The sequence below is a fragment of the Triturus cristatus genome, chromosome 7 (genome assembly GCF_964204655.1).
Source record: "Triturus cristatus chromosome 7, aTriCri1.1, whole genome shotgun sequence".
Lineage (NCBI taxonomy): Eukaryota > Metazoa > Chordata > Amphibia > Caudata > Salamandridae > Triturus > Triturus cristatus.
The window spans coordinates 1,007,783,001-1,007,803,544 of NC_140590.1; the positions used below are offsets into that span (position 1 = coordinate 1,007,783,001).

At 46.2% G+C, this 20,544-nt stretch overlaps 1 protein-coding gene across 3 annotated transcripts in view; it reads right to left on the reverse strand.

Annotated features, from left to right (window-relative positions):
- The window catches only part of P4HA2 (prolyl 4-hydroxylase subunit alpha 2), a 388,236-nt gene that overhangs the window by 244,207 nt on the left and 123,485 nt on the right, over positions 1-20,544 (reverse strand). For all 3 annotated transcript variants that reach the window (XM_085618047.1, XM_085618048.1, XM_085618049.1), the window contains exons 3-5: positions 17,817-17,913; positions 9,161-9,312; positions 3,133-3,270 (exon numbers count right to left, since the gene is read on the reverse strand). In XM_085618047.1, the coding sequence (XP_085474173.1) occupies positions 3,133-3,270; positions 9,161-9,312; positions 17,817-17,913 (387 nt within the window). The remainder of the gene's footprint in view (positions 1-3,132; positions 3,271-9,160; positions 9,313-17,816; positions 17,914-20,544) is intronic.

Below are 20,544 nucleotides of genomic sequence, written 5' to 3' on the forward strand. Positions count from 1 at the left end.
ACCATGGCATTGACATTGGAGCGCTACACATAGCAACTGATCAAAGCGCTGGCAGGGCAATTAATCCAGGCGCTAAACATGGCAATTGATCAAAGCGCTAGACATGGCACGCAATCAAAGCGCGAAACATGGCATTCAGTTACAGCGCTAAACAGGGAATTCAATTACAGCGCTAAACATGGCATTTAAGTACAGCGCTATACATGGCATTCAATTACAGCGCTAAACATGGCATTCAAGCACAGCGCTAGACATGGCATTCAATTACAGCGCTATACATGGCATTCGATGAGAAATAAGGCCCTCTGGCCAGCAGGGGTGAGTAGCGTTGGTAATATCCTTGGGCCCAAAAATAGCCTGCACGTCAGGTCCCGGATCAGCCTTTCATAAGGCAGGGATAAGTAGGGCCTTGGACCGGTGTACTCCCCTTACTGGGGCAAGCGGGGCCAACAGGGCCCCATGATAGCCTCCCCGGGGGAGGGGCGAGCTCAGGGCCTCTCTCCGGCCTTCCGCCCTCCTCCACGGGGGTTACCTGGTTCTTCGGCCTCCTCAAGGCCATTGCGGTGGTTCCCAGCCGGGCGGGGGCTCGCTCTCCTGGGAGCCCCTTCCGTCCGACGAATGCGCTGACCGGTGAGGTCCGGGCTGAGAGGGGGGCTTCGGGGGAGGTATGCGGAGACAAGTAGGCCTCGAGGGGCCGCGCAGGGAGCTAAGCGTTGTGGGGCCTCCGGCGAGACTGGAGACGGCCGGGGAGCCCCGCACAATTGAGGGGCCGGTTCCGGTGATGGTAGGCCTCGCGGGGGAGCGCCCGCAGCCGCCAATGGCAGCGCAGCCTGCGGGGGCGCGGCCTCCGAAGCCAATGGGGTAGCGGCGGGTGCGGCGTTCAGGAGACCGCCCCCGTCATGTGATGCGGGTCCCAGCTTCAGGGCCTAGCACGGCCTACGCGAAATTTCGGCGGCCCTCTCCTCACCGAGGGCCGTCGTAGGAGGGCAGCAAAGCACTGGTTCCACGCCGGGGATCACCCCGGTAGCGACGGCACTGGCAGGGCCCCTCACACCCTTGGGACCCAGTAGACAGCGGCGGAGCCGGGCTGCAGCGGTGAGTTCGCCTACAGCGCCCCAGGTGAGCCAGGCAGGCCACACACAAGATGGTGGCAAAGCAGTACAGGCCGGAGTGGGGCAGGCCTCACGACGGTGGCAGTCCAGTGAGGGGGGGGGGGGTCCCCGGTGGAGTCAGGGAGCGCAGGGGTATCACAGCGCTACTACCTGGTCGATCCCCCAGCAGTTCTGTGGTAACTTTAGGAGATCTTCTTCAGCGCTTTCTGGTTTCTGCGCCCTTAGTAATTCGTTTCTTGAGGGGGGGGGGGTTAGGTAGAGTTGGTGACTGCAGGTAGGTTAGTTAGTCTCTGCAGGTTGTCCCTGGGTTCCCCTCCCGCCGGGCCAGATCAGTGGGCTAGTTCAGTGTTCCTCACGCAACTTAGAAGGCAGCACCTAAGCCCTGTCACTCCCAGTGGTATAGGTCCCTGACTAGGCCCTACCGCCTAAATCTCCTGCGTAGGTTCCCCCAGGTCAGCGTCGCCTCAACTGACTAAAAAGTTTCCCTCCTTTCCTTAAGTATGCCCAGGTCAGGTGACCACTCTCTAAGGCGGCAAAAGCAGACCCCACCCTTATTCTGGAAGGTTCCAGGAGCTTAACTAGTCTAGCTATGGGAAAAAAGGCGGGCTGGTGTGGCAACAATGTTGTAGGGTCCCAGCCAGCTCCTGGCAATTAGGGTGCTACTAAAAAGACCACTCCGCAGTAGCAGGGGCCTGTGGCAGCCATGTTGGGAGAAGAGAGCACCTGCACCGTAGCATTGATTAGCAATGGGAAGGCGCTCGGAGACCTAAGGCCAATGAAAAAGAGGGTGGAAAAAATGAGGCAAGGGCAAAAACACAGGGAAAGACCACCCTAGGGCTGACAGGTCTAACACTGCTAAACAGAACTATGCAAAGGACAACTACAACTCGATAGAATAGAAAGCCAGTAAAATAGATGATAGTGGTCTTGCTCAACAGAAACTGAGACAATCTCAAAACTGGTTTCTGGGTATCAAGTGATAAGAATACTAAAAATGCAGACAACAGCAGCTTGTCATATCTGTCGGAGATTATTTAAGCATTTTAACATCCATCGATTTTGGCGCTGCCCCTCTATTTACAAGGGCAGCGTAAATAGCAGGCAGCGCCAAAATTAAGACCAGGGAAAACCAGGGAAAAGGCTTTATTTCTCTTCGTTTTTGCATTTTCCATGTATGCTGCCTTGTGCACCACACATGGAAAAAGCAAAACGCCTTGGATCTTTAAAAAAAAACATTGTTACTTCCATGTGTTCTGTATTAAGCAGCACACGCAGAAGGACAAAATACCATTTAAAGATTGTTAATGTAGAGGAAGGGGGACATTCCTGTACAAAAACAATCTTCCCCCTGCACGAAGACACGCTTGCACTATGGTGCAAAGGTGCCTGCATTGGCCCTACACAGCTAAGTGTAGCGCCAGCGCACGGGGAAACACAAGGCTGCACCATATTGTTGTAAATTTGGTGCAGCCTTGTGTTTCTGAAGGGGCGGAGTGAGGCGTTAAGCCATGATGGCTAACGCCTCACTCCGCCACTTCAGTTGTACTTAGCCACCCCCCCCCCCAAGAGAGGCTGTCCATGTATTACAAAGAGCACTTATGCCAAATGTAAGAAGACCATGCTTAAAAATTTGCTAAACTTCCCATGACTCTGGCATGAGTTTAATTCTTGCAAAGTCATTTATATCAAACAAGCCTCAACTTGAAGATATTAACTGCACTAATGATTGAGGGTATCTGAGACTCTGTCGTTGGGATGGCAATAGTTTATGGGGAAATTTGCTGCTCGAGCAGACACAAATATTTTCGTTTTCACAGAAGAACAGGATGTTCCATCCAACCTCATGTTGCAAAGCTGCAGCTTTCCAGATTTCAGAACAGACCACCATCAGAGATGTCACACTAAGAGCATATCACGGCATGGCTTGTTTTATGACTCTCTAACACGCCTCCTGCCCTTTTACTGGCTTTTCATGGCCTTTGTGAATGAAGAGAAATAATATGCATTTGAAGCGCTTCACCTGGAAGTATTCCTGATGCAATGACATCGGGATCCAGTTTGTATGTGTCCTGTAGACGCATCAAAGCTTTGGCTGCCCCCTTCTCGTCTTCTTCACTTGGAAAGAACTGACGCTGAACAGTAAGGTTGGCAATGAATCCTTTGGAAACAAAAATAACAAAATAACTTGTACCTGAAAAGTGCAGGTACTAAACAAGTTAACAAATTCTCATTTAATCCCGACCATATTAGATAGATCACGCTGGGAACATAAACCAACTTCTTTTGCAATACATTTATAGGGTAGATATTTTTTTTATAAGACCATATTTTCATGTAAGTTAGTCACCAATCCCCTCCCCCATGCTCTGCCACTGGATCCCAAGCAACAGCATTCATGAAGCTAGCCAATAAAGTAAGACCATCTATAACAACATAAGAGCAGTATTAAATATGGCTGTAATGACCAGGATCTTGCTGTGCGCTATATGCATTACAAACATCTTGCATGGTTACAGCTGATCAAAGCAGAGCAGTGACTGAAGCAGGAATATTTGGCCAAATTACTAGCAGTGCTTCTAGTCATTTTAGGCGATTGGTGTCTGTTCTCTTAGAAACTCCTGTTAACTCTGCTACATTTTAGAAGGACACTGGCCTTACCGCTTAATTAAATTAATTGAAGCTGGGGTTAAGCTAAAGGAGAGTTAGGTAGGGTAAGTGGGTTGGGAGTAATTGGAGAGCTAGTAAGTGCTGATAAAATGGTCCATTGCTATGTGCTTGAGTTACTACAACTATTGCTTTACTCATATGACAAGCCTTTTCTCACGTCCAATATTCAGGAACAGGGTCACACAACGAATTAACACTGGGAGTATGGTACAGCTTAAGGAAGGAAGATGAGAAGTTTAAAGAAATGCATGTAAAAAATGAACATTTGCTTGTGTGCTTGCATCCACAGTGCATTTGCATACAGTCTAATCATCTGAGCTTGCATCCAGTATTTACTCATGTGTTTGCATACAGGCATATGCATGGCTGCTCATATGGCCACCCAGTATAGCTCAAAAAAGTGTTTTTGCACAGTCACTAATGCTTTTGCCGCTGAAAAAATAGGTATGTCCACCACTCGCTGCCTTCTAACCATTGCTTTCACATACAAGAGTAGGGCTTGTACTTGAAAGCAATGGGTAATGTATGTTACAAGGCGTCAGGAGAGGGGGGTTCTCTGAAGTGAATGTCCTTCACATATTTCAAACACAAACCAGCAAGAGGTCCAGCTAACCTAGTTAAGGAATTTAATGTTATACCTCAGAAAATGTCTTAGTTTCACGTAGTGTCATCATTGTTTTGCCTTTAATGTGGGAGAGTTATGAGAGGAGACCTTGCTCAGTTAATATGGGCAAACCATATCTCCTAGAATCGAAGAAAAGCTGAATAGAGCTGAAAAATGGCTCAGATTGCAGCTTCCAATATCAAAAAATTAAATCCCAGAGGATTTCTTGCATCTCGGCAGGGAAAGGATCAGCCCACAAGGCTCTGACAATGTTTACATCCTATTACCATTTCAGTCTTTATTTCGACATATTGTCATAAAAGACAAATTAAAAACACACATTTCATCATCTAATAAAAAAGAAAAGAAAAAAGAGAAACACGATACAACGTCAAATACAACCATTAGAGCTACACATTTAAGTTGGACACAGAAGCATATCACTTAAACCGGGAACCACGGGAGTTCACTACATAATTAATATTCCTACTCGGCCATTTAAAAAAATAAATATCTGTCTTCCATAAAAACATACTAAAACTTTAGTAGTTAAAAATAAGAATGCCACAATTATACTGGAATTAATTTTAGGGCGGCTGGAGAGCTTTCAGTTTCCCAGCTCTTATTATCCACATCCATTTCAATTTGATGAGGAGATGGATGTGAAAATCGGACATAATGTTGACCTTATATCCAACAGGATTAAGATTAGCCGTACTTTCTGCAAAGCCCAACAGAAGACTTCTTTCAGGAATATATTTTTAACTCGTGAGGAAAACAGGTACACGGTATGGAATAGTCCTATACTGGAACCTGCCCCTGCCTCACACCTCATACAAGAATATCTGTGTGTCCTTTGTGATTCAGGTACAGGGCAAAAGGCATAGAAAATATATACATCACTGGGCATGTTTCTCAACTGGAAAGCAATTAGCGTTGCCCCTCTCTTTGAAATGACACTTTGTCATATGTGTTTCACCATGTGTGCTTTGAATGCATTGAATAAGAACATTTATTGATCTTCAATGTATCTGTAAAAGAAACCATCCTGCACTCTTGATGCAATGCATTGGATTTGTCCTTCTTGACTTGTTCACTGTGGAATAAGTGCCATGACGCAGCACTTTCTACTGGTTAATGCAGTACCTTTTGTTCCATGCACAGATGTGTAACGCTCAATGTTCCACTGAGGCTGAAACGTGCTTATCCGACACAGACAGGACATGATGTAGCAGCAGTTCGGGCACGAGCCCTTCGTTTAGAGAGGGACCAATGCTGATTTGCATACAACTGATCATGTTCTATGTCGGCACGGACCGGATTAAAAAGAAGAAGTGAAATGTCATCCACACGGGTTCCCCAAGGATGAGGAAACATTGTCTCAAAGATTGCGAGTCGTCGCTTTTTGGTTGCTTTATGTACCAGAGCCTGACATGCATCAATCACTTCTCTCCTTCCGTAGGACTCAGTTCTGAGTAAACACATTTACTGCCTTGCATATCTTTTCATTGTGCAGCAGCAATAAAAACGTAACTTTAAAATCTGATTTAATCATCCCGCCACTAAATGAAACTTATTATATCAACCTTTTGAAAATCTATGTCTTTGCATACTGTTCTCTACATCATATGCATCAACCAACTGAGCGACCACACACCATAGAAGGAAAAGGCTCCGTGAGGATATCAACTGCCTAAGCTGGGCATGATAAGGCAGGCTTTGCTTGGAAAGTAGGGAAAACGCGGTATTTTGTGTCCTTTAAAGTATTGTTGCATTGCTATAAAAATACAACACAAAAATCAATGAGGAAAATAGACATATTTAATCTCGACAAAAATAGACATACTTAGTCTCATAAACCACAACACATACCCAATGACACGCGTTCATCTTAAAGGGAAATATCGACTTAAAACAGTGCCCAGTTGTTACTGAGCCAAAAATCAGCCTGCCTCTTATTTGCCAGGAAGGCTGCCGCAGAACATTTTCCAACATGAAACTATTCCAAGATCTGATGCGTAGGTTGGCCCGAGTCCTTTTCGCTGGGTAAAAAAAGCATTTAGAGCACTCGAGAACACGCTCAGCAGTTCTGAGAAGCTCAGTTCCCTTCCTCCTCCCTTTCCAAGCCCTGGACTCCAAGACAGACCCATCCACAGTAACAGAGCACCACTGGCGGGGGAGCTCGGAGTTAGAAGGGGCTTCCCACGCCTTCCCACGCAGGCAGGGAACCGTCTCTGCTCCTCACATTCCTTCCCTGCCCTGGACCCTATCAAACATGAACATGGCAGCGCTGTTTATTCATCGGTCGTAAACAGTGTGGAGGCCCCTAGGCAGCCGAAATGTAGGCCCCCCTCGCAAAAATATCTCCTAATCCCCAATGCGATGGATTTTAGTTTTACAAACTGGCAGGTGCCAGAAGATGAGTTTTTAAGAGCCAAACTGTTTTGTGAATCTGATGTCTCTGGTTTATGTACTTTACGTTGTATTGTGATTTATTGTCGCGGGGCCCGTAGCCCGGTGCTTACTTTGCCTATTTGGTACTTATAAGGCCAACATGCATCGTTTTTGTAAATTTTGATATCAATTCTACTGTTCGTTTTGCGTTGTTAAAAACACACACAACATTGGGAAAGCCAATAGGTTTGATCTACTGTGCAAAAGTATGCAGACAGCATTTCTGCAGGGCTACACTGCTTGGCTACACTCTTGGTTTGCCAGTGCTTGTTTGTCAGTGGGTTAGTGATGCAGCAATCCAGCAGGATAAATGAAAATCCGGATGAAAAATGTTAAAACGCCTGATGCCATAACAAAACAAAACTTGATTTGATTCTTTTTCTCTATACAAGGCTTCTATAGCGTAAATAATGTAATAGGAGCTGGCTAGCGTATTCTGTAAAGTTACTCAAATGTGAAATAAAAATCCCCCCAACTGCCAATAACATGAGGTGAGAGAGGGAAACCATGAAGCCATTCCGACCATTTTAAAGAATTGGTCACAGGCCATGCGTGCAGCTGCCCTATGATGCCCGACCTAAAAGAAGAACAAAACTTTCCGCAAAACAGAATTAATAATCCCATCGTAGTATCTCACATTGGGACGATAAGCATAAGGCCTTAGTGGGCAAATACCAACATATACAGGAGTATGTTCTACTGAAAACATCCTGGCAGCACCTGCTTCCTAAAAAGCAGAGCAACCCATGTTGGCTAACAAGGGGCAGAGCGATACAAGACTCAGGATTACCACCGACTATGCTGGTGATTCTTGTGTCACGTAAATCTATCTTCCCGCATAAAATGAGTATGAACACACAGGGCTGTGGGTGTCTAGCTCTCAATAACAAGTCTCTTCTGCATGCAGAAGTTCCAAGTGACATCACAGACAGTGAAAGTGAAGGATGTGTTCTGTGTGAGTAGAAAGCTCTCCATTACGAGTCATACTCCATCCCCACTTGGCCTCCTGCTCCACGTGCTATTGGGCTTCTGTGTCTCATCCCACCCAAGGCCGATAGCCAAGGGTTTCACTATGAGTGAAAGCGGGACGGGCATGCCACATGTTGGCATCAGCTCTCAGCACCCAGAGAAATCCCCCATCTGCCAAGGGTCTGCACAGGCATGCGGCAAAGCAGGGAAATGGTTGTTGGCTGTGCCAGACTTATCTGCATTACTCTAGCTCCACCGACACTGCATAGACTCAGGGAGGCAGGCAATGCGTGGAGAAGGCAACCTGTCACTGGTCATTAGACCACGTCTGGGTCCCAGAAGTCCCTGCAGGGTACTGGAGGAACAGTGCCCACCCATTCACTTTTCCACAGCTTAGTTTTTCAATGATCTCACATAAGAACAGACACAAATGGAACTAATTTTATACTGATATTACTTCAGAGCAGTGAGAACCCTAGTTTTAAATTTGCTGCGCAGATGGAGGGTTCTAGTGAAGCCACAGATGAGAAGGGAGATGAGCTTCTTGATCCTGGTCACCAGACAGGATGCGGTGAGCTCCACTAAGACAGTTAATGGGAAACTATTCCTCTATGGCCAATAACATAACACCCGGCGGGTGTAGAAGACTTGTGTGCAATTTACGATTTACTAGACGAGCCTCATTGATCAACAACACTGCTGCATGTAGAAAGGTAGGAATGTATCTGTTGTTTGATGTATGTCATACTTTTGCTGAACACCGACCAGGTGCCTTCAGGTATCCGAGCACTACACAACATCTTGAGGCCTTGTTTAATAGGAGGTGCAGTTACATTAGGTAACACCAAGCGCTACTAAGGTAACAAAGTTCATAAAAGGACCTCCTTAAAAGAATTGCATTGAGCTCTCTCCTTTGTATTTGAAGCCAGCGCCCCGGGTCGCTTGACTTCACGGCAGTTATAATTTGGAACATAGCTGGAGATGCCATTCTAAAGCTTTTGTTGCTTTCTGGATTTTGCACCATTTCACGTCCATAAATCAAGCTCTGAATAACTTGATCTGTACACCAATTACATGTGATTTGCTAAAGCAGTGCATGACCACAGAGAAGAAATTCAACTTAGACACAACTTTAGATGCCCAGAAGAGAGGCGGCAGCAGAGAACTAACAAACAGGGAATAAATGCACAATAACAAATTCTCAAATTTCAGGATGGCGGGGATCATGGTGGACTGTGACATTCATTTATTCTGCTTGTAAATTTTCTCCAAGTAATTATTAAAGCACAAACATAAGATGTCAGGTAGAGCAGCAAAGTAATTAACTTTTAACTAACCTGTGACACTGCCTTACCTTTCGAAGAGTCCTGAACGACCAGAGTTTCAAGGTCCACCCAATCAGTGTTCAAACGCTTTACCAACTTGTAGGCGTTCACAGGGTGAGCTAGATATCCTTCTGGGTCCAATGTTGACTTTGTGGTGAGCTCTTCAACTTGAGAAGCCCATCTACAGGAAACAATTACATTTTCCTGTTTGAATGGGTTCATTCATTTAATTAGTTAGGCTTTCTAACTTTCCCACTGCTTCAAACCGAATCACACTGATAATAGCCTTCGTCCTGGCATGCTCATCATTCACTCTGGTACCTCCAAGAAACTTACTGTCAGGCTCCACCGGCTTCAGGACTAAGCAGCTAGATTGTGCCTTACCGCTGACAGCAGCACCACATCGAACCTACCCAGATGGCTTTGCCTCTGTCAGCAAATTGGCTTAGCCTTCAATCATATGAAGCACAGGGGCAGATCTCTGGGAGCACAAGGACTAATAAACTCAAACAATCTTGATCTGATCCAAGGAGTCAAACTTAACTAAATTAGGTTCAGGAAACTCTGCAAAACTTAACTTTTTGTGCTTTCTTTCATCGGAGACTGCTAAGGAACAGCCATTGTGTTTAAGAAAATGGATCACGGCTGCTCATCCCTCCTGACTGGATATTAACATTTCCTGCTACCAATTGAGCTGTGCCTCCTATCAAGTAAGATACTGGAGTTACCGAAATACAATGCAAATCACTACATAAAAATTCACAATAAATATATAAATGCTTTCACATATGTAAATTTACCCGTATAGCCTGAAATGGCAGATTAATCCAATATCTACCCTGAAAACTGTCTAATATCTCTATGTAACTTGTACAAAATCATATTGTATTACTTAATTCCGCCATTTTAAGACTATTAAATGTGGCATGAAAGGCAAATGCTACTTACCAGTATGCATCTGTTCTTGGGATGTAGAGCTGCAGATCCACACACTAAGCATAGATCGCCATCTGGTGTTGGGCCCGGATGTTTGCACTTATTTTTGTCCTGGAAAAGTCTTTGGAAGTCACGAGATAGGTGACTCCTCCTTTGGATGATAGTGCGCATGGGCATCGGCTCCATCTTCAGATTGTTTTTCGCCAGCAGGGAAATGATGGAGTTTTGTGAGGAACAGAAAAGATGCCCATGTATGCTGTATCTAAATAAGATAATACTGGAACAGATAAAGGTAGCCGGGGATGTGGGTGGGCTGTGTGGATCTGCAGCTCTACATGCCAAGAACAGATGCATACTGGTAAGTAGCATTTGCCGTTCGAGGCATATGAGCCGCAGATCACACACTAAGCATAGATTGTATAGCAGTACCCCTCCTTAGCGGCAACCACCAGTATCTGTTGCAGTAGTTTGAAATAATATTTTGAGTACAGCCTGGCCCACACTACCTTGCTGCTATGTTTGCACATCTACACAATAGTGCTTTGTGAATGTGTGCGCTGTATGCCATGTAGCTGCTTTGCAGATGTCATGTAAGGGAATGTTTCCTAAAAATCCCATTGAAGCCCCTATCTTTCGGGTAGAGTGGGCTTTAGGGGGAACAGACAATGTTCGTTTTGCTTTGTGATAGCAAATCTGTATGCATTTGACAATCCACTTTGCTATCCCAAATTTTGATAGTGGGTTGCCTTTATGTGGTGGTGAGAAGGATACGAATAGCTGTTTTGTCTTGCGAATAGGTTTTGTTCTTTCAATGTAATAAAGCAGTGCTCTTTGGACATCTAGAGTGTGGAGAGCTCTTTCTATGACTGTTTGAGGTTGCGAGAAGAACACTGGCAACTCTACAGACTGATTGAGGTGGAAGGGAGAAATAACTTTAGGGAGGAATTTAGGCTTAGTTCATAGAACAACCTTATTATGATGTATTTGTTTGACAGGTTCCTGAATGGTTAGTGCTTGGAGTTCACTAAGTCTTCCAAGAGAAGTGATGGCTACTAAAAAAGCAACCTTTCATGTTAAAAACTGTAGCTCACATTTATGTAGAGGTTCAAATTAGTCTTGTGAGAACGATGTTCAAATTCCACACAGGTGAGGGTGGTACTCTGGGAAGAATTATTCTTTTGAGGCCTTCCATAAATGCTTTGATGGCAGGCATTCTGAAAAGTGATAAGTGTTGCCTATTTTGTAAATAGGCCGCTATGGCAGTGAGGTGCAACCTAATGGATGTATAAGCCAAGTTACACCTTTGGAGATGTAATAAGTAACCTATGATGTGTTGGATAGACACATCTAGAGGATTGATGGTGTTGTTATGACAATATATAACAAATCTTTTCCACTTGGCTGCATAACAGGCCCTAGTGGTGGGACGTCTAGCCTCCTTAATAACGTTCATACAGTCAGGGGGAAGGTTAAGGTAACCAAATTCTAAGACCTCAGGAGCCAGATCGCAAGGTTGAGCTGAGCTGGGTCCGGGTGTCTGATCTCTCCATGGTTCTGAGTTAAGAGGAGTGGGGAGAGGTGCAGTTTTTGGTGCGGAACCACAGAGAGTTCCAGTAAAGTGGTGTACCATGGTTGTCTGGCCCAAGTTGGAGCAACTAGAATGAGAGTCAGTGAGTGTTGCTGTAGTTTTCGCACCACCAATGGAATGAGTGAGAGAGGCGGAAAAGCGTACGCAAATCTGCCTGACCAATTCATCCATATCGCATTGCCTTTTGAAAATGGGTGTGGGAATCTGGCGGCGAAGCATGGGCATTTGACATTTTCGTGTGTGGCGAAAAGGTCTATGTGTGGTTGGCCCCAGATTTGAAAAAATGGTTGAAGAACTTGCGGATGAAGTTCCCACTCGTGAATCTGTTGCGTTTGACGGCTTAACAGATCGGCTATGTTGTTTTGGACTCCCGGGACATGTTGGGCCAGGAAAAAAATGTTCTGCGGTACAGCCCATCTACATATGCTTTGTGCTAGATGAGAGAGCTGTAGAGAATGTGTCCTGCCTTGTTTCTGTATGTAATACATGGCTGTCATGTTGTCCGTGCAGATTAGGACAGCCTTGCCTGATATTTGCTTTTGAAATGCCTTTAGGGCTAGGAATATGGCTAGTAACTCCAGGTGGTTGACGTGGAGTAATTTCTGTTGAGGAGTCCACCTGCCCTGCATGGTGTGATGTAAAAGATGAGCTCCCCAGCTGGAGAGCGATGCGTCCGTTGTCAGGACAATTTGTGGAACTGGCTCTAGGAACGGCCGCGCTTTGGAAAGGTTTTTGGTGTTCCACCACTGTAGAGAGCGGTGAGTGCGACGTCTACCAAAACCAGATATGTTAACTGACCTTGAGCCTGGTTCCATTGGCGTGCTAGGCACTCTTGGAGAGGACGCATCTGGAGCCTTGCGTGAGGCACTATAAATATGCAAGAGGCCATCATCCCTATGAGTTGCATGAACACTCGAGCTGGAAGAGAGTGTTGAGGCTGAAATTTGGTTATGAGGGCTTGTATTCTTGCTGTCCTGTCTGGCCTGGGATAAGCGAGCGCTTTTGAGGTGTCTATTGTGGCCTGTAGGTACTGTTGTATGTAGGACGGTTGTAGATGAGACTTTGCATGGTTTACTGTGAACCCCAAGTCGTGGAGTAGTTGAATAGTGGCATGAGTGTGTTTTACACACTGACTGTATGAGCTGGCTTTTATGAGCCAGTCGTCTAGATATGGGAAGACGTGAATGTGCCATCTTCTTAGATGGGCTGCCACTACCGCTAGGCACTTGGTGAATACCCGGGGTGCTGTGGTGACTCCGAAAGGGAGTACCTTAAATTGGTAGTGTTGACCGTCCACTACAAACCTGAGATATTTCCTGTGAGATTTGTGAATGGGAATGTGGAAATAGGCGTCTTTGAGATCTAGAGTGGCAAGAAAGTCGCCTTGTGAAAGAAGAGGAAGTACCTGCTGAAGTGTGACCATGTGGAAATGGTCTGACTGTATGTAGAGGTTTAGGGATCTGAGGTCTAGAATAGCTCTCAGAGAGCCGTCCTTGTTTGGTATGAGAAAATACAGAGAGTAAACTCCTGTGTTTTGTTGGTGCAGGGGAACTGGTTCTATTGCAGTCTTTTGTAGGAGGGAGATGACTTCCTGCTTGAGCAGTGATAAATGTTCTAACAACATTGGGCGCTGTTTGGGTGGTATGTTTGGGGGGTAGAGGCAAGTTCTACACAGCAGCCCGATTGAATGATTTGTCTCACCCACCTGTCTGTGGTGATGTTGGTCCAAACAGGCAGGAACTGTTGTAATCTCCCCCCGACTGGAGAGGAATGGGCCGGGGGGGGGAAACGGTGGGAAGTCACTGGGTAGGGGTGGAGGCCGAGCGGGTGTTGTTGGTCTTGCCTCTACCTTTGTTATTGTTGCCTCTGTAGCCTCCTCTCTGGTAACCTCTGGTGAATGTAGACTGGGTGGGAGTCTTATAAGATGTGGAGGGGTTGTCAGAGGAGTAGCCTCTGGAGGTGCCCTTGTAAGAGGGACGACGAAAGGAACGTCTGGGAGCTTGCGATTGCAAGGCTTCCATTGATTTAGCTGTGTCCGTCTCATTTTTCATCTTTTTAAGGGATGAATCAACATAAGGGCCAAATAAGTGTTCCTGATCGAATGGTTGGTTTAAGATGGAACTTTGTACTTCAGGTTTGAAACCTGAAATGCGTAGCCAGGCATGTCTACGCAGGAGAACACAGGGCTCGACAAATCCACTCGACCGCTCGCATTTGCGAGGTAAATTTTATGAGGTCGAGCTATTTTTAGGTCCTACTCGCCCTTTCTGGCGAGTAGGAAAACATACTAACTTTTGTCCTCCGTCTTTGAAAACGGAGCAAATGTGACAAGATAACAAGATTTAAAGGCCTTTTTATTGCTCACAAAGCAAATGAGCAATAAAAATGCCTTTAAATCTTGTTATCTTGTAACTTTTGCTCCGCTTTCAGAGACGGAGGTCAAGTAGGTCACTGTTAGGGCGAGGAGATTTTTCAAGGTACTAGTCCTGCAGGACTGGTACCATTTTTCAGATTTTTCGAGCCCTGGAACACTTGTGACAGCTCTGGAGGCGGTATCTGCCACGTCCAACGAATGGAGCTGTTGGTGATAAGTTTCCCCTCTTGTATATGGTGATTGGCTTTGTCCTTATATTTATCCGGGAGGTGTTACAATAGGGTTTCAAGTTGGTCGTAATGTGACCTATCGTACCTAGCTATCAGTGCTTGAGTGCTGGCGATACGCCATATGTTAGCTGCCTGTGAAGCAGTTCTTTTGCCAGAGGCATCTAAGAGTTTGGACTCTTTATCGGGGGGTGGAGCATCCCCTGATGTTTGAGAGTTGGCCCTCTTTCTAGCATTGGAGACTACAAGGGAGTCTAGTGGTACGGGGCCCTTAAAGTATGCTGGGTCTGCTGTGGCAGCCTTGTATTTTTTCTCGATCCTGGGGTTTATAACCCTAGCCCTGACAGGATCTTTAAATACCTCAGGTGCATGTTTGGTAACTCCTTTCAGCATGGGCAGAATAGTGGAGGACCTTTGTGGGTTATCAAAGGTGTCCTTAAGGAAATCCTCTTCCACAGGGTCAGTATGTAAGTCAACCACGTGGTATTGGGCAGCTCTGTGTAGAAGCTGATGAAAACCTATTGTGTCCTCCGGAGGGGAAGGCCTGGAGGGGTAGATGGCATCCTGTGGAACATTAGGGACATCTGGCGTACTATAATCGGCACAGGGGTCAGGGCAATAAGGTGGATCCCCTAGTAGCTCATCATCCGCACCCCTTCCTGTGTCATCAGAGGTTTCATCATCATAATTCATTGGTGGAGGAGATGGTGTAGGAGAAAGGTGTGGTGGGGGAGGAGGTGGGGGAGGTGGTGGAGAAGGGACCCTGAGGGGAGATGTGCATTGTGCCTTCTTTTAGGTGGTGGAGCCGGTACAGGCGTATCCAATGTTCTCTTCTTTGTACTTAAAGTCAGCTGACCAGTTTTAGGGTCTTTTTGAAGAGTTTTCTGTTTAGGATCTGGTTTAAACAGCTCTTCTGGTGGAGGTTGGTCTTTCAGTGCCGACCGTTTCAGTTCAGAAGACTTGCGCGGCACCGACTTCTTTGGCTTCGAACTGTGGTGTTTTACAATCTCTGTGGCCGCTTGTGGAACCAGGTGTTTTTTCGGATCCGAGGATTTTTCGGCTCTGAAGGGTGTGAATCTGAAGCTTTAAGGGTCTTTTTTTGCTCGGCTCCGAGTGTTTTTTCAGAGTGGATAGGGCGGTGCCTGTAGATTTCGGTGCCGAGTGCTTGGATGTGGAGGCAGCGGTCGGCACGGAAGAGGAGGGCGGTATCTTTTTCGGTGCCGGTGTCCGGTCGATAACAATGGTAGACTGACTTGAGCCAGAGTCGCCTGAAGGCTTAGTAAGCTTCTTTACCGGGGCCAAGGGCGGGGCATGGGAAGCAGTCTCTCGGTGCGCACCTGGGCCCGAAGGTGAAGGTGTGACCGAAGCCTTTTTCGATGGTGTAGGAAGGGGGTCGGGGTCGATGTCTCTACTTACGACCCGCTGCCCAGGAGTGATGTCCGCGATGTCGGAGTCATCGGCTTCAGAGGCGCTGACGGGGCTTTCTTTAAAGCGCTCCTGTTCAGGTACATCGACGCCCTCCTGGAAGATGTCATCAGGAATGGGCGTCGACGAGCGAGCCATTGTTCTCCTTGCTCGACGATCTCGAATGGTCTTCTTCGAGCGGAAAGAGGCACAAGCTGCACAGTCTCTGGCCTCGTGCTCCGGAGAGAAGCAGAGGTTGCACACCTCATGCAGATTGGTGTGGGGAAATTTCGACCCACATTGAGGACATTGCTTGAATGGCGTCCTTTCCATGAGCCAGATACCAAGGCCCAGGTAGGCCCGAAGGCCTTCGACGACGATCGAAAACAATACCGGAGAAGGGTGAAGGATTGCGCGTCGAGAGTGGAATCGGTAACGGTTCCGAACTGGAACGCGAGAAACACATCCGAGCCCGATGGCGGGAAAAAACAATCTGAAGTTGGAGCCGATGCCCATGCGCACTATCATCCAAAGGAGGAGTCACCTATCTCGTGACTTCCAAAGACTTTTCCAAGACAAAAACAAGTGCAAACATCCGGGCCCAACACTAGATAGCGATCTATGCTTAGTGTGTGATCAGCAGCTCATATGCCTCGAACATGGATCTTCCCACTGTTAAATGCTTTTAATGTTAAGACCAGAGGCTTTTGCACTTTCTTGCTAAACTGCCTTTTGTTCTTTTGTGATTCACACTTCTTTAACTTCTACTTGGCGGCACGGAGCAATGCTACAACCTGATATGGAGCAATGCTACAACCTGATATGGAGCAATGCTACAACCTGATATGGAGCAATGCTACAACCTGATATGGAGCAATGCTACAACCTGATATGGACCAATGCTACAACATGATATGGAGCAATGCTACAACCTGATAATGGAGCAATGCTACACCCTGATAGTGGAGCAATGCTACACCGTGATAACGGAGCAATGCTACACCCTAATAACGGAGCAAAGCTACAACCTGATAACGGAGCAATGTTACATCCTGAAAACGGAGCAATGTTACAACCTGATTAACGGACCAATGCAAAACCTGTGAATAGAGCAATACTGCTACCTGATAATGGAGCAATGCTACAACTCGATCTGCAGCCATGTTACAACCTGATAACAGAGCAATGCTACAACCTGATAACGGAGCAATGCAACACCATGATAACGTAGCAATGCTACACCATGATAACGGAGCAATGCTACAACCTGATAACGGAGCAATGCTTCAACCTGTTAACAGAGCAATGCTACAGCCTGATAACGGAGCAATGATAATGGAGCAATGCTACAATCTGATAACGGACCAATGCTACAACATGATAGTGGAGCAATGCTACAACCTGATAATGGAGCAATGCTGCAACCTGAAAACGGAGCAATGCTGCAACCTGAAAACGGAGTAACGCCACAACCTGATAACGGAGCAATGCTACAACCCGATAATGGAGCAATGCTACAACCTGATAATGGAGCAATGCTACAACCTGAAAACGGAGCAATGCTGCAACCTGAAAACGGAGCAATGCTGCAGCCTGAAAACGGAGCAATGCTGCAACCTGAAAAGGGAGCAATGCTGCAACCTGAAAACAGAGCAATGCTGCAACCTGAAAACGGAGCAATGCTACAACCTGAAAATGGACTAATGCTACAACCTCAAAATGGAGCAATGCAACAACCTGATCTTGAGCCTGTCTATATAAGAAAGACATGATCAAAACTAGTTTGCATTTACTTCTATTCTGACCCCCAATATAAACATACTAAAATAATATGGACCTTCCCTCTGTTAAAGGCTTTTAATGTTAAGACCAGAGGCTTTTGCACTTTCTTGATCAACTGTCTTTTCTTCTTTTGTGATTTACACTTCTTTAACTTCTGCTTGGCAGACACGCTTCACATTTTTTTAATGATAAAGATGATGAGATTCATTTGTATGTTGTCTTAACCACAATGTTATTAGTTTCTTATATGTATTGTTACTGTTTTTATATACCTAACAGTTTTATGGGTGCTATGTATATCAAAAATGAAGCCAAAAATATAACACATATCTATTATATTCATGTCTCAACATTATAGGAATTTCCTGAATTACCTTTTGATTTGTGAAATTCGTGATTCTTCAGCTCTAATGTATTCCTTTAAAGAGCGGACTAAGTCTTTTTCCCTGTAAATGAGATCTGTCATTTGACCTGAAACAAAACAAAGTGACATACAAGAATCAAAATAATCATAATGTGCGACTACAAACAACATAACGTCCAGCTCGTTATAGTGTACTTTCAATTACACAGGGGGTTTGTGCTGTTATGAAAGAAATACATTATGGAAAAAAGTCAAACATTTGGGGTGGAGTATATCAGGATGATATTGTATGAATACACATACATATATATTTACTGAAAAAAACAAAAGATAAAAAAATGTTATAATTAGGTGAAATGTTCCGTAACGAGGTAACGTTTTAAACTATAACTCACTCCTCTGCCATGCACCTTTCTCAACAATAATTTCATTGCAAATCTTGCAATGACATTATTAATTATGTCACAGAAGAGGTCATGAGTGATGTAATATGCGGGATGATTAGCAGTGCACAGCGAGGGCGTGAGTTACAATTACCTTAGGGCACAAGTTATGGTTACATGAGATACTATAACTGGCGAGTTGAAAATGTTACACTGTAACTGAACACTTCACCTAACTATAACGTTACTTTAACCTTTTTTCAGTGAATTTCTAGTTTTTTTTTTTTTAATGTAAAATAATATTTTGTTGCCATATGTAAAGTCATCCCTCGGCTCACATTGCCTTTGGCTGTGCGTGGCGGGGGGTTGCCCATGGGTCACTGGTTGCAGGCAGGTCCTGCACCCAGCCCCCGCAGGCAGCCAACCCAACCAAAGGAGGCCAACCCACCTAGAGGCAGCCAACCCAACATTGCGCACAGAGTTAGCCACAGGGCTTGGCCATGGCCAACCCGCCGGGAGGCAATCAACCTCATGGTGCCCACAGCCTTTTGCCATGTAAGTCAAGGAGGTTGGCAGGAGGGCCTGGCCTGTGTCCAGACACTGTAGCCAACCCACCTGAAGGCAGCCAACAGCTCTGTAGGCTGCCAACCCCATACCACGCATAGCCTTTGACGTGCACAGCATAGGGTTGGACTTTGGTCCCTGGGGACCCCATACACCGGGGCAAACATCTATAACAAAAGAAGGGGGTCCATGTGGCCCTCTTCCCCAAACCTTATTAGGACCCGGGAAACCCATCCCAGGACTAAGTTTATAAAAAAAGGGAAGGGTGCTCCACAGCCACTCTCCGAAAACCTCATTAGGCCCAAGGACCTCATCCCAAGGGCCCAAATCAACAAAAAAGATGAGGGGGGCACATGAGCCTTTTATGGCTCGGGGGACCCTATTCCCTAAGGCCTGCCTTTAATATAGGTGGGTGACCACCCGGGGCAACCACAATCACATGGATTCCGTGCCCCCCATGGCTCCCCGCATGGTGTGGGAGTAGGCGTTGCTCCAGCACAGAGTGAGCAGCTAATTATGCTTGCTCCCTCTGGGCGGAAGCATTTTTGGCTCTGATTCTCTGTCTGCATCTGTGTGGGCAGGGGAACAAAACACGTGTCTGCTCCCAGCTGTCGTGAGCAGTTTTAAAGCTCCCGCTAACTGGGAGCAGACTTAGTGTTTCCACCCGTTAGGCCAGATGAGAGAAAAAACATGTTTCCCTACCCACACCGATGTGGACAGGGAAACAACTACTGTGTCCCGGGGGTGGTCGTCCTGGGGCACAGTTGTGGAAATGTGTAATATTTTACTTAGCATAAGCGACAGCCATTTTGGTTGTGGTGTTCATTTAGTTTCCTTCGTAATTCTTCCGACCTCTGCTGCTCGTCTTTTCACTCTGCTTGTGTTATCTGTTTTAGTTGACTTCCTGACTCAGCTAAAGCAATGTACGTGCTGTGGGTTTGTAGCTGCTAATACACCTGGTATTAGATGTTAACTGTCGACCATTTACTGCTGCCATAAGCCTTTCTGCTCCCCCTCCCACTTTGCTGATCAAGTGGTTATTCATCTGCCCTTGTTTGCTGATAGTTATTTCTAAACTTGTGTGTCCCATTTCTGTTCACATGTTTACATTGCAGAAATCTGGTATAAAAGGGACATGTAAATGTAAATGTTGTTGTACAGCACACTGCTACCCTAGGGTGTCCTGGCGCTGTACTCATACCGCTGTGGAACCCTTCCTGGCTTTCCCCTGTGAAATGTCCACTCCTGGGCACCCCCAAGGTGAAGCCAGGCATCCCAGCGCTGTTGGGGTCGTTGTGGAGATTAAGCAAGCTATTGCCCAGAGTTGCAGAGTGGGACCCATGATTAGAATACGCACCAAGGCGAGAATTAACAGGTCCGAGGAAATTGAGCCCAAGACCCGCCGAGGCGGGAATTGAACCCTGGTCCCGGGCCAGACCTCTGCATCAGGGTCTGCCGCTCTAACCATTGAGCCACACTTCTCCACATGGTTTGTGAATTCAGTGTACTACCTCCTACAGCACTTGAGAGTGCTGTGTGGACGTGGTCCCACTTATGAGTGATTAATAAACTTGTTATTTATTCCAACTCCACTGTTGATCTCTATTTTGTTGGTCTCTGGACCCGTGGACAAGAGGGTGACCCTGCACCAGTGTGCCCACTTTTAGGTACATTTCCACACAGTAAGTAAGCGGGCCCTGGGGGGTGGGGTGCCTGGGGCGTTTAAAGGCTCAGGGAGGGGTGGCCTTCTAATTTGATCCACAGCCCCAGGGGATGGGGTTCCCATTGCCT